The 15,928-nt window shown below is 38.3% G+C and overlaps 1 protein-coding gene across 1 annotated transcript in view; it reads left to right on the top strand.

Moving 5' to 3' along the window:
- MAP3K5 (mitogen-activated protein kinase kinase kinase 5) overlaps positions 1-15,928 on the top strand; it is a 100,763-nt gene that overhangs the window by 26,413 nt on the left and 58,422 nt on the right. Inside the window, exons 2-5 of the mRNA XM_057379283.1 lie at positions 2,091-2,230; positions 4,934-4,957; positions 14,853-15,046; positions 15,289-15,457. Of these exons, the coding sequence (XP_057235266.1) occupies positions 2,091-2,230; positions 4,934-4,957; positions 14,853-15,046; positions 15,289-15,457 (527 nt within the window). The remainder of the gene's footprint in view (positions 1-2,090; positions 2,231-4,933; positions 4,958-14,852; positions 15,047-15,288; positions 15,458-15,928) is intronic.

Below are 15,928 nucleotides of genomic sequence, written 5' to 3'. Positions count from 1 at the left end.
TTGTTATTTTCTTCATCATGATATGGGAACTCACCATTTTAACATAGAATTTCTCAAGTGATTTTTTTTTTAACATGCTCCATCTAAAGCAGTATTTCTCTTTTAATCTTAGTTTTGCTGCTCTAAAGATAGCACACTGTCTTGCAAGACTGCAGAATTAAGTCATGGCAAGTTGTAAAAATTTTCCTCCTGCGTGATGTAACAGATACGCACCATAGATGTACAGTTGCTCAAGATTAGAATTTTATGTGAATAAGAGCAGTTAAAAATATAACTTGTATTATGGCAACTTTCTGAAGRAAATAAACCTAATCTCACCGGAACAAAGTATAGTAGCAGTGTTGTCATTCTTGTTTGGCTTCAGTGATGTTTCAGTTTCCTAGAATTAATGAAAGTGAGTGTAGTCTTAGCAGTGCACTGCCTTTTTTACTTCAAGAAAATTTTATGGAATCCATAGTTCAGATATTTATGTGAAATTGGACAGAGGGAGATGCTTAGGACACAAATTATGAATCTTTTAGAAAACATAATTTAATAGTAGATTTTTAAGTGGGGAAAAGTATCTCTTTTTTTGTACCATGTTAGTCACCTCTCTTGTCTTGTTTCTTGAAGAGCTTAAGCTGGTATAGGCAAACGTTAGCTCTCTCCCCTGAGTGTCTCTATCCTTCCTTCAGGTTTTTAATAATTTATAAGCCTGTAGACCAGTTACAGGAAAACATTWCTGAAGAGGAGATGTCTCCAAGGTATTACTTTTCAACAAGTTGGAGAGACACTGCCTCCCCAGTTGAGAGCATAGCCACAAGGCTTATCTTTTATAGAATATCTTCATTTCAGTTTTGATGATCTAAGTAAATAGGTGAGGTGAAAAGTTGTGGTTAGAGGTAGAATCTCTTATTAGATTAATTAGACTAGAGAAACTTGAGTGTACACAAGCTTTTTCCCTGCAGAGCTTGTCTTGCTATYTATGTTTTCAGTTGTGAAAGCATCCAAAGGAAAGAGAAAGCATAGAGAGATACTGGAAACCAGGCTGCTTTTCTTGTTCTACTCTTAACAGAAGCATATTTCTCTGGTTTGGGTTTGGTTTTGTGTGTTTTTGTTTTTTTTCTGAAAGAAAAGAAAAAAATTAATTGGGTGAAAAGACAGRAAAGTGTTTGTGGAAGAGGTGGAGATGACTCTGTTTTCTTGTTTTGCTCTCTTGATTCCACAAGATTTTTGCAGTGGAAATAATGCTGCTAGGTGTAACAGAAGTCTTACAAAGAGTCAGCAGAAGTCATCTTCTGTTATACTTTGACATTGTTGTGAATCAAGAGAAACACATGGTTTAAGAGAAATTGTGGACTACATTCCTTGTTCAGTAAGCATTTGTACATGTGCTTGCTTTTATTCATGCAAATTAAATWTACTATGAACAGAATTCTTTGCACAGTAAAGTTTATACTTATATAGTGGTGTCTTTGGCTTTACATATTCACTCCCTCTTTGCTTCTCTTCATCTGTACCTTGTCCTTATCTCATTCTGTCTCTTACTGTTCTATATGAATCAAAACAGATCCGAATGGTAATTTATATTGGAAACTTTACCTTTCAGTTTCTTTTCTTCCGAAGTGCTAGTACAGACCTATACAGTATGTTCCACAGTGATGTACACAGATTACATGAGTTTTTGTTGCAACTTGCACAGAGGGTAAAAACACATCATATGTAGATTTTTTCTTTAATTTTTCCCTAAGGTTATTGGTCACCATTGTTTAGATTTACCAGGCAGATTTTCTTCTTCAAGACAGCAAATTCAGTTTTTTCCTTTTCTTGATTAGCAGTTCATCCCTTTTTACCACTTTTAAGGTCTCATTCAATGAAAAAAAAAGTAGAGCAGTAATAGTGAAATAGAAAAAAACTAAACCACATCCTGCTGACTATATTCAAAATTCAGGCATAATTGCTAAAATGGGGAAATCCCTCCGATCTCATATTTCCTACCTAAAGCCAGGTCATCTTATAAAAATAAATAGTGTGAAGAATTATGGCGCAAAAGTATTTGACTGTCAGAAATGTGTGGCATTGACAACAATTTTTTTCATTTCTTTCTGCAGATATTGCTGTTGTAGAGATGAGTGACGCKTTCCGTCAGCCTTCCCTGTTCTACCACCTGGGAGTCAGGGAGAGCTTCAGCATGGCTAACAACATTATCCTCTACTGTGACACCAATGCTGAGTCTCTGCAGTCACTGAAGGTAGCTCTGGGTGGAAAAGGGGGCTTGGGGGGCAAGTCACAGCTGGTCTAACTCTTGAAGTAAGTTATTTTTTGAAGAAATACAGATATCACTTATGGTTAAGAACAAAATAGCAAAAATATTCTGAGCCTGGCAAAGATCTCTTCAATGCAATGCTGTAGAACTCGGTTTAGTTTTCTAAAGGGGAAGATTTAGATTACTTCATCACAGTCAGTTAAAAACCTACATGTTAAATGGCTGTTTACTGAAACGGAATTTTGCCAAATTTGAGATGAGGAAATGCGTGACTTTGTCATTCAGGGGAATTACTGGTGTTTGTAGTAAATTGTTAMAGTAATAATCTTGTGAGAGTGGTAGTGTGTAGGCAGCAAAATAATCCTTAGGCATAGCTTCTGTCTGAATTAGGAGTTTTCTGCCAAACCTTATGGGGCCCCCAGATACCCTCTGCTAGGTCTTGCTGAGTTACAATTGTTTGCRTCAAGTACCTGCAGGATTGCTGTGCTGGAGATTACCAGCAGTATAATGGAGTCAGTAAAAACAGAACTCGTGCCTCAGTGCACAGAATGGTACTTTGGTTTAAGGCAATAGGGTTTTTTAAGATAATCTTATGGGACTGTGAATTGTGTTAGCCAAGGAGTTGATACTTGCTTCCTGCTGAAACTATCCAAAAGGTTTAGTAACTTCCATGATGGGAAAGAATAGACAACTTGGATGGCAGTCTTTTCAGTTGCTTCCACTCTCTCAGATGGCTTTGCTCAGGAGGTGCTTTGTGCTCTTGCGCTTCCCTTTTGGGCTTTGCTGAGAAGAAACATTTGGAGTGAGCAGCTTGGTGAGTCACACTGCAGTCTGGGCACCACCAGCTCTCAGGAAGGGTTTGCTTCCACTGCTTCTGGCAAGTGCAGGCTATTTGGTTTTGATTCTGTCCCTATTTTTTCCAGGTTGGCTCTCTATTTGGGAGAGACATGCTTAGTAACTCACTTTCTTCCCCCTGCTCTTCCCTCCAAATATTCTCAGCCAACTGGACTGCTTGCAATACAGTTATTTCCTTTCTTTTTGCAACACAAAGAGCATACAGATAAAAGCCCCCAAAATAATGCGAATGACAAAAGATGTATCTGGGAATTGAATTCAATTGTGTAAGTACAATGTTCTACAGTATATGCAAAGAAGAATTTTATTGTACTGGGCAACCAGCCAAATACCCAGCCTCCCACTGAGAAATCACTTGGGGTGAGGCAGCTGGCTTTCTTGGGCACTTGGAAGAACTTTTTACTAGTTTGGAAGCTGGACTTTGTAATGGGTCACGTTCTGGATTCCCACTGGCATCAGTGGAAGCCCGGTTCTGTGCACGGAGCCGTGGATGTCACAGGTGCCAGTACTCTGCCARCTGAAAGGCTCCCTGCCATTTCCTTTAGCTTTGAACTGGGCCTGTGTTTCTGCTCGTGATAGTCTGTAGAAAAGTCATCAAAGAGCAAGATCCTTTCCAAACTATCTAGTAACTGCCTGAGGAAAGGTAGTCATGGGCATGCCAGGGCATCTTCTGAGGCAGTGTTTGTTCCTGTGTTTGTTACAGCCTGCAGGTAAGAGTAGAAGCAATGCAGGAGAGCATGTGCACTGTTAATCTGGTATAGAAGGGGTGGTTCAAGAACTGAAAATTAAGGAAATATAGAGCTGCAGCACATGGTTTAGTTAGGGTGCAAAGCAATGTGAGTAAATTTCTGCTGGTGAAATGTTCTTCTGTATGAACATTCAGGCCAGGCTGGGAAGGGCTTTGATCAACCTGATCTAGTCAAAGAYGTCCCTGCCCGTGCTGGGGGATTAGACCAGATATTTATGATYGACACTTGGAAAGCTAGAAACAGTCATATGTGAAACGGGCCCTCTCAACATGGAGAAGAGCAGTTTTATTGAAGCCTGACTTAAGCAACATGGAAAATCTGAGGAGCCTTGGTTTGATGCTGTTCTTGTTTTTAATGYTCTTCTGCTGGTAAAGCTGCTCACCAGTACCAGTGGCAGAGGCATAGTTGTTTGATAAATCGGTTATGGTTATCAATTCCTGGGATCAGAACTTGCTGAGAAATCTTGCCAGAAATAGGATTATTGTTCAGAAGTGGTTTACACTTGTCCTGTACTACCTGGATTAATGTGCAGGAATCAGCTCTTTCCATCTGCATGTGCTTCYCATTGTCTGAAAATTCACATTGAAAATGTGAAGATATGTTCTTTGCATCTGATTATTAGAGCCAAATGAATTTCAAGCAGTTTTGGAATATTTTAAAACCTTGCATGAATGCTGCTTTTACTGTTCTTTTTGGTTGCTTCTTCTGGTAGCAAAATGTTACTTACTATATTTGACTTTTGAAATCTGAATGGATGTTTATTAATAGACAACTTCTGGACATCATCCCTCTAGGAAAATTTATAAATGGAGGGCCATGTGTATATGTATATATATGTACATACCCATGCAGATAGTATGTATGCTCTTATGTATATATAAGTTGTATCTATCTACTTGGTTCCATAGCAATTTTGTCTCTTCTGAGACAGTACCTCATTTATGTTGATTTGACAGGCATAGAAAACATCTGTCAACAAACCTTTTCTTGTTATGTATGCAAACATTAAGATTAGAAAGTCATACTAATTAGATTTTTTCCCTTGTGCTATCAACATTATTTTCTTTTTCTTTTTTTGTTTCAGGAAATTATCTGCCAGAAGAATAATGTAAGTATGATATATGGATTTCAGTTGAATTATAAACATTCCAAGCTTCTGTTTCATTTAATGTTGTTTATATTCTGTTTTCCACTTGAATCATTTAACACTCTCCTACTGTATTTTGCAGAGTTAGGTGCAAAATTCTGGAAATTCTAGCAGCAAATCTGAGTATATCACTTGGTTGCTAGGTACCAGGCTCACTTCTTACCTTGTCTCTATCTATCAGTGATATTTTCCCTGCTGCCTTTACTTGTCTGTCATATTATTTCGCACYCATTTGCATTTTTCATTTTGATTACATATTTTTTTTCTCTTGCCTTTTTCTGTACAATGTTCTTTGGTGTTTTTAAGAAATAGCCTGTTAGAAAGTGGAGTTATTTGGAAACTGTTGCTCTTTTTAGAATGGCTGTAGCTATGAAAATACATATGTATATCTATATGTATGTATATACATGTGTATAAAGTACATTTATAAAGGGAGAATATGTGTGTATTCATTTCTACAAGTTGAGTCCTGGAGCCTATTAATCTGAGTGCAGTGCAGATTGTGGTCTGTCTGACTGCCAATCATTAAACTGTAGGTTTCTGCATCTTGGCATCTCTCCGATTACTGAGGTTGACCGTGCGATTCTCCCTTCCCTTTTTCACTCCCAAGTTCAAGGGAGGCAAACTTGTGGCTGGGAGAACGCTGTTTTTCAGTGTGGTTTGTTCTGGAGCAGCAGGGCCAGTCATGTCAGAATATATATCTGGCATGTAGAGTTGTTCTTGGCTTCACTTCRTGACTTACTGGTAGCCACATTTGCTAAGATATAATTTCATAGAGGTTAGTCAGTGCTGTGCCGAAATCTTGAGGTGCTATKTGTATGCTGTACAATTCCATATGTTTGAAAAAAATTTTCTAAGGGGCATATGAAGTATTTTATTTCAGAAATTGGCCAGGTTTTATTTTCCACAGTGCTATGAAAACTACAGCATTCCTGATTTTACTTCTTTATTTAATAGTGAAATTAATGGATTAAGTAAATACTTCTGCCAGTATGAAATATGACTCTCTGAAAAAGATGCAAACTTTTCTCTGCATGGGGTTTCTAAAGATGGCTTCAAAACCAGTCTGTGCTTTGGTCTAATGCTGCTTTTTAAATTACAGTTTGGTTTTTTGTTTTTTTGGTTTTTTTTTTTTTGGTTAAAAAAAACCAAAAAAGCAAAGTGGTTTCCCTGTAGAATTTCTGTATAGCTCTTAACCAAAAACTGCTTTTCAGAGACTCACAGAAGGCTGTGAAGGATGTGCTAGACAAAAAAATATCTTGCCTTTCTCTAATGGAAGTGGGATAAATGATCAGTTAGGCCTTTTACATAAAATGAAAGAGAACAGTAAGGCCTTTCTTGTAAATGAATGTATTACATTCTGTGTTTTTGTTCTGGTGGCCCAGGACCTAGGGAAAATGATGTSTGACTAATGTAATGTTCCTGGGAGGGTAGGGGGAAGAGCTCTCTTAGCAGGAAACCAGCAGGAGATGATTGGTATAATAGATGGAAGGGGAGATGTCGTCCTGTCCTGTTTTTAGATGACAGTCCCTGAAGCTCAAGGAGTGGTGTGATAACTTGGTCTTCTTCTGTTTCAGAAAGGATTGTTCTGTTTTCTGTTTAAATTTGGATAGGTGACTGTGACACTGTCATTTATCACTTTTAGAAATGTTTCAGTGCATGCCAGAAAAAGAATGTGTTCCTTGAAAGTCTCAGATGTTTTCAAGCACACCCACATAACATCTTTTCTGGGAGGAAGTATTTTCCCTGGGATTCGAACAGGGAAATCAGTGAAACGGGTTTAGCAGTTCTGCAACTGATTTTGTTTTTCTCTTTTTCCTCATTTTCTTGGCATAATGTCAGCCAAATTACCTGGAAGTAGACTTTTACAATGTTGGTGCATGCTTAACTATTGAATATAATGCCTGCTTCATGAAAATCGTATTTCTTCATAAATTATAAGACTCTTAGAAAAATGGGTGTGACAGAGGTTCTCTTCTTGAGAAGTCGTGATTCTGATGCCAACCCTTACCAAAAATAGTCCTGTGAGGTTTCTAATATGAAAAAAAAGAAATTAATGTATGAATATACAAGGAGTTCAGTCTTGCTGTTCTAGAATATGTTTTTTTAATAGCAYGCAAACATTACCCATAGCAGGACCAGGGATTAAAAAGGTTGCAAAACAAGTGTGTGTGTGTATCTATATATATATATGTCTAACTGAAATGCCTTGTGTTTGCTYTTCCTGAACCTTGTATCCCTAAAAAAAGTGGGATTAAAAAAACCCATCATTGCCACCTCTTTTGTTCTTCTGATTGGATTTTTGTGGCTCCTAATAATAGTCAATACAATGTTGTATAGCTAGGATAAGCTGCCTGGAGCCTGTCTGGGCAGAGTAGTACAAGATAAGATAGGCTCATTTCCTGTTATATGTGGTTTTATAGCTATTTAGTTGGACCTTTTCCAAATGTTCCAGTAATACCAAAAACATACATTTTTACAGGGAGTGACACCTTAACAGGAGGTAGTTACTTTGCTGGTTGAAAGCTTAAGTTATGATTTTGCTGTTATCTGATTTTTGAGGTTAGTCAAGCAGCAGAGGCATTCTAGAAATTACTAGTAAAGAGTTTCAGTCATGTTGCTATAAAGGTTACAGTTCATGACTACTTTGCTAGTTTTAGCTAACCAGTTTTTATGCCATCATATTTCTCCACAGATTAAATTTTACCACTTTTAGAGGACAGTTCAGGTCTATTAAATATTTTTTTTTTTTAAATTTGACTTCTTTATGAATCTGAGAGTGTTTAATGTGCATGTATTCTATGTGTGGTTTGCAATCCATCGCAGTAAGTTCCACCTTGACACAGTGCACATCTTTCTGTTCGGGCTGCTTGCTTGCACCAGTTTGGAGCAGTGGATGGTGTGAGACTGCAGTGCAGCTGCTGGCCTGATCAGAAGGGCCCTTGGAGGCACTGGGAAACTGTTCTGCTGGGCAGCTGACTCGCAGGCATTAGCAATTTAACAACAGGGTTAGTGTTTCATGGCTGGGCACCCTTAGTAGTGTTTTCCTTTTCTAACACTTGAAGGGACCAGAGATTGTAGTGRTAGGACAAAGGGCAATGGCTTCAAGCTCAGAGAAGGTAGATTTAGATTAGATATTAAGAAGAAATTATTTGTTGTGGGGTGGTGAGACAGTGAAACACGTTGCCCAGAGATGCTGAGGATGCCCCGTCCCTGGAAGTGTTTAAAGTAGATTGGATGGGGGTTTAAGTAATCTGGTTTAGTGGAAGGTGTCCAGGCCATGACATGGGGGTTGGAACTGGATGATCTTTAAGGTCCCTTCCAACTCAAACCATTCTATGATTCTATGATTGTAATTTTTACTGCCATTCGTAACTGCCTCTTGTTTAAGGTGTAGCTTGGGAGACAGTGTGGTGTAGCACTCCTTTAATGTGAGTGCGAGAATTCATACAGGTCTGGGATTATCAGGGCAAGAGAGACATGGAGCTCCTTCAGCAGGTCCAGCAAAGGGCAACAAAGATGATGAAGGGACGGAAGCATCTCTTACAAGGAAAGRCTGAGGGAGCTGGGCCTGCTCAGCATTGAAAAGAGCCAACTGAGAGGGGACCTCATCCATGTCTATGAGTGTCTGAAGGTGAAGGGAGGGTGTCAAGAGGATGGAGSCAGGCTCTTCTCAGTGGTGCCAAGGACCAGGACAAGAGATAACAGGCAGACACTGATGCACAGGAAATTCCACCTGAATACGAGGAAGAACTTCTTTACTGTGTGGRTGACCGTACACTGTAGCAGATTGCTCTGAGAGGCTGTGGAGTCTCCCTGGCTGGAGAAATTTCCAGAACTGCCTGGATTCAATCCTGTGCCATGTGCTCTAGGATGACCCTCCTTGAGCAGGGAGGTTGGACCAGATGACCCACTGTAGTTCCATCCAGCCTGACCTATTCTGTGCCTCCAGATGAGGCATTCTGGAGGCATCTGCAAGCTCACAATCTCCTTATAGTTGCTGCTAGAACTGTGCCATAGGGTATGTTTAACTAATGTTTTCTTTCACCATGGAAATAGGGGTAAATATTTTTAATACTCTTCATCTAGCCAACAAGAGATTTGTTTGATTTTTGATATCCAAGTATATAAAAATGCTGTGTAGTAACCTTCAGTAAATGTTTTGTTGATAATGATAACTGCAGTATTTATTATTTATGGTACAACACTATCTCTTCCTTGTTCTTTAATTTTTTGAATTCTTSACTAATATATTTGACACATACCTTYATTTGAAAAAGTTGGTAACCATTTTTTCCTATGTGAATATGATGAAAGGACCATATAGGGTGTTTTTTAACAAGCATTTAGGATGTAGCATGGCTGCAGTAGAATGCTGTATTTGTCAGAGTAAATCCAATCTCTGTACTTCAGTTCATTTGAGGTGTGAGGCTGACTTAAGTTCCTTTTGAAATCAGTAGTAAGGCTATAACTCATGTGAGTAGGATTTGAAGTAAACCCAAACTGAGTCTGTATTCATTGAAACATCAGCGCATGTTGATTTACTGTGTTTTGGGGCATGGAAGGAATAGATTTAATAACTTGGTTTAAGATTTTCCCATCTGCTACATGTAAGACCATGTGCCATCAGAGAATTACTTAAAYAACTTCCCCAGAAGAAGTGAAATAAAAGCAGATATTTCTCAAAAGGGTGAGTGGGAGAAACAGAAAAAAGCTCCCTTAATTAGAGGAGTGTCAGCAGGAAGAACAGTTCCTACTGTGAGAGATATGGCTATTTTTATTAATTCAGCTGATTTTTTTTTTTTTTTTTTTTTTTTAATTTTTAAAGTTATTTTTTTTTTTTTTTTTTATTTTTTAAATTTTTAAAGTTATATTAGCTGCTGACCTGAAGCTTTGGCAAGTAGATGGGATTGTGCTAGATTGTCCCATCCATGGCTAAAGTGTAATGGGTTTAGTTYAAGGGGGGGAGAATTTTTGTTTTCTTTGACATTTCTTGACTTTAAAGGCAGTTTTCCTCTGTTTTTGCAGATTTGACTGTTAAATGATTCCAGTGGAGCAGTGTTAGTAAAGAGCCTTAGGGAACTGAAAGGATTGTGCATCACTGACTTCCTGGGATTTTTTAGAGTTTTTCCCTTTTTTTTGAAGAAAAATTCAAGRTATGAGAATGAATTGGCCAGAACTCAAATGCCCCTTAGTCTAGCACCTTGTCTTTTTAATCTGTGCAACTTTCAGAAAAAAAAAATCTTTTATATTAAATCAGACTTCTTTGCAAAGGAAGGGAACAGTGTTTATCATACTGCATGATGTTCTTTCTAAGAAGACATGGTCTCCACATTCAAGTCCAAAAGGGCTGCCCTTTTCACAAGTAGCAGTTCTGTAGAAAGAGGGCAATATTGAAAGAAGGGCTGGTTTATGTTCCTACTSTGATCATTAAAATATAACTATATGCTATTTTTTTTTATTATCTCTTGAACATAGGTAGGTGCTGTATTAATTTCTTTTCAGAAGCTGAGAAATTATATTGAACAAGAAAGAGGTGTTCAGTTCTCCAGTAATCAGTAGGTCTAGCTAKAAGCAGCCTTGTCTTAAATTCTGTAATTATAGTGCTATTAAGATGATCTTACATCTCAATTTAACTGAAATTACTCACACTTTGGAATTGTTAAACTTATCCTCAGTAAGTGAGGAATGCGCATTAGGAAAATACAGAAAAATTAAAACATTCGCAAAAATGAATTATAGATTCTGTCACTTAGTTGTAAGCATTTGTGTGTATAACTGGTGCCAGCCAGCACTTCTGCCTTCTGAGTGATTTGATGGAATGGGCGTACATGGATAGTCTGTCACAAAATGACCTGGTGTTGCCAGGTACTGAGTGTGCTGGCCCAAGGCCTTCAAAGATGTTTCTATCTTCCAGATAAAAGTAGTTCAGCTGATCTGAGAGCTGAGGCCAGGATTACCTGTCTAATGTAACTCTGTATGCACACTTWTGGGCTGTCCCAGCCCTGGGTGTTCTCAGTAATGCCTTTCAACATCCAASTTAGGTGCCCTGTGAGCCCTTTGTAACTTTCACTAGTGCAATTTGGGCTTTTGGACTTTAAATAATGAGGGTTTTGTAAAGAGGGTTGTCAAATGAAACTTGCAGCACCTGTTCTTGATTAGGGAGTCTGTTCCCACCCACTTTTGAAGCCCCTGTATTCAACCCATGTTTTTTAAAGGGAGTTGATGTAATGGAATATAACAATTCGATTTAAGATGCTACTCTTTCAAAAATATCCTGGTTTTATTGAAAGGCTTCTTTTTGTTACTTTCATTATATATAAGATGGTTAGTCACAAGAATGGATCAAGTAAACCTACAATTTTGTCTTGTGTGCTTAACAAACTTAAAATATAGAGTGAAGTCATTTAGGTTTAGGAAAAATAYCAGATTATGTGGGATCAGAGTTGGGATGGAGTGTTTCTGGGCAGATTTTAATAGAATAAATGTAATATATTTAATCTTTCAAGTGTAGTAATATGCACTAAGTCAAAATATGAAGCACTGTGTGAACAGATGGGAAGCCTAGGTCAGGAAGACCACCTGATCCTTTCTGACTTAAGTTATAGTTTATATTTTGGCAAAAGAAAAAAGACAAGAAAGAAGTATAAGTAATGGAGACAGGTTGCATTGCCTGGGAATGAGCAAAGAAGCAAGTCACACACTGCTTTGTGGAAAATGGTTTAGAGTTGTTTGACATTTAGAGTAGTTCCACAGCTGCTTCTCCCACAACTTGGTCCTCTTGGGCTCCCACCCTAATCACAGCCCAAGTACAGTTGGAGTTGGGCTCTTGGCAATTAGAATTTGTGATGGTGACACAGTATGTTTCTCCACAGTAGGAGACTACAGACTTTGTTACACAAAAGCAGCTTTGCCGTCACTGCTATCTTTTTTCCACCACCACCTTTAGTAAATAATGTATAACTTTTGATTCTTTTGTTTTTCTTTTGACACCAGAGCTACTGCATGTCTGCCTTTGTTAGGTTCAGCTGTTAAATACCTATCTCCTGTACTCTTTAGCTAGAGAAGTGAAACTGAGGTCAATATTTCTTGTGTTTCTCAGCTTTATTGCATGTGTGTTCTTTCTACTTTTTTTTTAAGTGTATTTCCTAAGGAAATGAAACTTAGAGCTTGTACTGTTTTTTTTTATCCTCCACCTTTGTTCTGCATCTGCCTATTTGTCTGTCTGATGAACTTCAGCCAAATTTGAGAGGTTTCAGAGATACAGAGCTCCCACAAAAGATAACTATCTAGGTTAAGAACCAAATTAATGCCCTGGCTGAGGGAAAGGCYGCTGTGTTCTCACACTACTTGTTACTGAATATGAGGGTGAGATTGTACCTTGAGACAGTTCCCTGAGATCTCTGGGGGCCTTCTGAATAACTGTGAGGTTTTTTTTTTTTTTTTCTCTTCCCACATAGTGTTTTCTCCTGTCTTTTACGGTTAAGTTCTTCCCTGTCCACTGCTTCCAACTGCTTGACCCAACAGTCTGCATGTCTTCTATACCAGGCTCTGTATTATAACCAACTTTTCTTTTTCCCCCCTCAGCTAACAGGAAGAATGCATAGAAACTAACTTTTGCTGGCTCTCTTGTTTCACTGAAATAGATATGTTCTTCTACAGAGGATGCGTTCTGGATGAGTTTCTAAGAGCGCATGCTCAGTAATGGACCTGGGCACTTGGCCTCTGCAGGAAGGGTAATTTTCCTGCTTGTAGAATTAAAAATTAAGGCTCTATCTCTGTAGGTGGCCTGACCATTTTGCCAGGGTAAACTTTGGCTTTTGTGAATTTAAAAGGATGGGAACATCCATTTTCAGAGTTGATTTTTAGTTAAGACCTGAGCACTGGAAACAGTGTGCCAGAGGTCTGAGAAGGCCTTCCTGTAAGCAGTCTGGAATTTATTTTTAATGCACTGAATAAATATTAGGAAGTAAAGTGCTTGCCTCTGGATATCTTCACCCTTTTTCTTGACTCTGACTTCCCAGACTTTCTCACTTTTATCTAGAAAAGGAAAGTCAGAGAATTGTCTGCCTTGCATAATGGTGACTCTTGTGCCAGTCACTATGTACCCATCTCTTGTAATTGCTGAAACCAGTTCCAGCAAATTCATAATTTTCCCTCTGCCTTTGACTGTGGGGCTCATTAGATTTTAGCAGGATAAAAAGTTCATCCATTCACTGTTGAATGCATGTAATTGCCTTACATGCTCAGATATTCTTGAATAGAAGTATCCGTTCTCTTCTCTGTTGCACAGGCAACCAGTTTGGGTTCTGGCATCCCACTCCTTACTTACTTGTTAAAAAATTTGTCAAATGCTTCCCAGTTCCCAATTTTCCTTTGGAATTGCTGCAGTCACATAGAGAAAAATATTCCCTAGGTTTTCAGCTGCAGTAGTTTGCAATGGTTGGGAAAAGAAGACTAAATTAAACCCTTGTTTAAGGCACTGTCTGCAGTAATCTCCAAACAACTTCTGTGTCAGTTGAACTCAATGGACCTTATGTAAATGTCTGCACCAATTATTTTTAAATTTTACAGAGACTGTACAAATCACTCAGAAGCTGCAATGGGATAACGTTTATATTGAAGTCTTACAGTTTCATGTAAGAAAAYCATGTATGATGGGTGCAATTAGAAATAATTCCTGTACACGTCAGTACACAGACGTGTTTACTGACATATCTGTGCAGATACATTTTGCATACTTGAGTCAATCCTTCCATGTTTTAAAAATGTTAAAATGCATGTTTTCAGCACACAGCTGCTATTGTGCGTTCAAAATTATTCAGTCACTGCCCTCTCAGTGGGTGGAGCTCACCTAGGCAGGGGAGTCTCTGAAGTGATGTTGGCATTGCTATATTGACTTTTGGGAGAGCAGAAGCAGCTGACCAGAAAGTAATTAACTGTGGAAGTAATTTAGGGGTACCAAAATTATGAATCTCAAGAATTGCTGCCTTGAGGCTTTTGTTGTTGGGCCACTTCAGTAATGAAGTCTGAGCTTTGAGAGATGAATGAAGGAACTCCTCCTGATTTTGCTGGTATTCGGTCTCATAGTTAAGACTTTTTAAACTTCAAATATCCAGCAACTTTTTCTCTGTGTATAAATTTGTATTCACACACATACCACAGTTACCAAACATCTTGCCTCCCTCTTTCTTGGAAGATACTTAATTTTTTTCTTTTTTTTTGGTGAAGTATGTCTGGTACATTGATACCTAAAAATCAATACAGTTTAGCAATGCTAAGATGCTCCATAAATGATTATTCTGAACTATGTATGATTTTAAGTCCTATTGACAAATATTTGCTACATAGTAGGGACTTYATTTTGGTTTTTTATGCTAAACTATTTAAGTAATTTTGTATTCCATATGATGATTAGTTTTCTCTGGTTTTCKTTTTGTGGAGCAACTAGATTGTGTTACTGTTTCAAATATCTGTGAGCCAAACCGTACTGCTTTCTTCTGATCATTTGCCACCTTGAGAAGAGTGCACTTCAGCTTCATTTGATTCCATCTGCCCCTTCGGGGTGGTGAGGATGTAACCTTAGAATTGTTTCGCTCTTGTGCCAATTACAATTTGAAAGTCAACTTGATACTTCTAAAAAGACTGATTTTACAGGAAGCAGATCAGAAACCTGAAAGAATACATTTCATGTGGAAACTGAATTTATGAGTCAAAATTTAGTCTTGCTGAAGTAAGCAGCATGTCTCCCTTTGACTTTAACAGGTGGAATTCTGCAGGTAGTTTATGCAGTTSTTTCATACTTGGGTTTGTCAAGCCATAATTACCCTAAGTATTGCACCTTGTTTCCCTGCAGATGTGCACTGGGAACTACATATTTGTCCCTTACATGATAACTCCACATAACAAGGTGTACTGCTGTGACAGCAGTTTCATGAAGGGACTCACAGAGCTGATGCCGCCCGGTTTGGAGTCTCTGCTTGGGCCTATCTGCTTACCTCTGGTGGATCGATTTATTCAGCTCTTGAAGGTGGCACAGGCCAGTTCAAGGTGAGTTGTCTTCTTGTACAACCAGTAAAACACATATATTCCTGTTGGCAAGGTAAATGTAATGCTCGTTCACCTTCTGTTCAGACCAGCTGATAATTAATAGTTTAGCTTGACCAAATATCTCCATTGACACTGCTCTATTAACACATGTTCTGCATACACATTGTGTGAGAGCTGTGGGGCCAGAAAAAAAATGCAGGGGACTTGTCTGAAGTTGCTGATGTGAAATTGTTCCTCTCCAGCCAGTATTTCCGGGAATCCATTCTGAATGACATCAGGAAAGCCCGTACGCTTTACACGGGCAAAGAGCTTGCAGCAGAGCTGGCAAGGATTCGACAGCGGGTAGATAACGTTGAAGTCTTGTCTGCTGACATTGTAATAAACCTGCTGCTGTCCTACAGAGACATCCAGGTAGGAGTTTTGTTCACTGSTAAGAGTAAAAACATTTAAATTACATTCTCACAGAATTTTTTAGTGCATTTTGCACAGATTTTATTAACAAATTCTGTAGATAAAGCACACTAATAAAAATCATTTATGATGTCTTCTCTGATGTTTTTATTTTGTTGTCTAGCTTCACTGTTTGCTTTTACATAGCATAGAGCTGTTTTATACAGTATCTAAAAAGTACATGACACGTAATAACTCTTCTCCATCTCAGCATTGCTGTGTGGCAAACATCCTGTCGTGTGTCCTAGTTAAAGGCTATGGTAGCATTCTCCAATTGACAGGCAAATGTTTTCTTTGTCACCAAAGCTTGTGACATTTCTTATGGAAATATAAATAGTTCACAGGCATTTCAGCTTTTGGAATGATGCTAGTAGTTGTTTACTTYGTTATCCATAATTTCTGCTGTTACTCCTTAACATTATGAAGTGGTAT

Source organism: Malurus melanocephalus, unplaced genomic scaffold (assembly GCF_030028575.1).
Source record: "Malurus melanocephalus ecotype Western Australia unplaced genomic scaffold, MMel_1.1 scaffold_400, whole genome shotgun sequence".
Lineage (NCBI taxonomy): Eukaryota > Metazoa > Chordata > Aves > Passeriformes > Maluridae > Malurus > Malurus melanocephalus.
The sequence above is the reverse complement of the archived record's forward strand: the minus strand, read 5'-3'. Positions and strand labels throughout refer to the sequence as shown.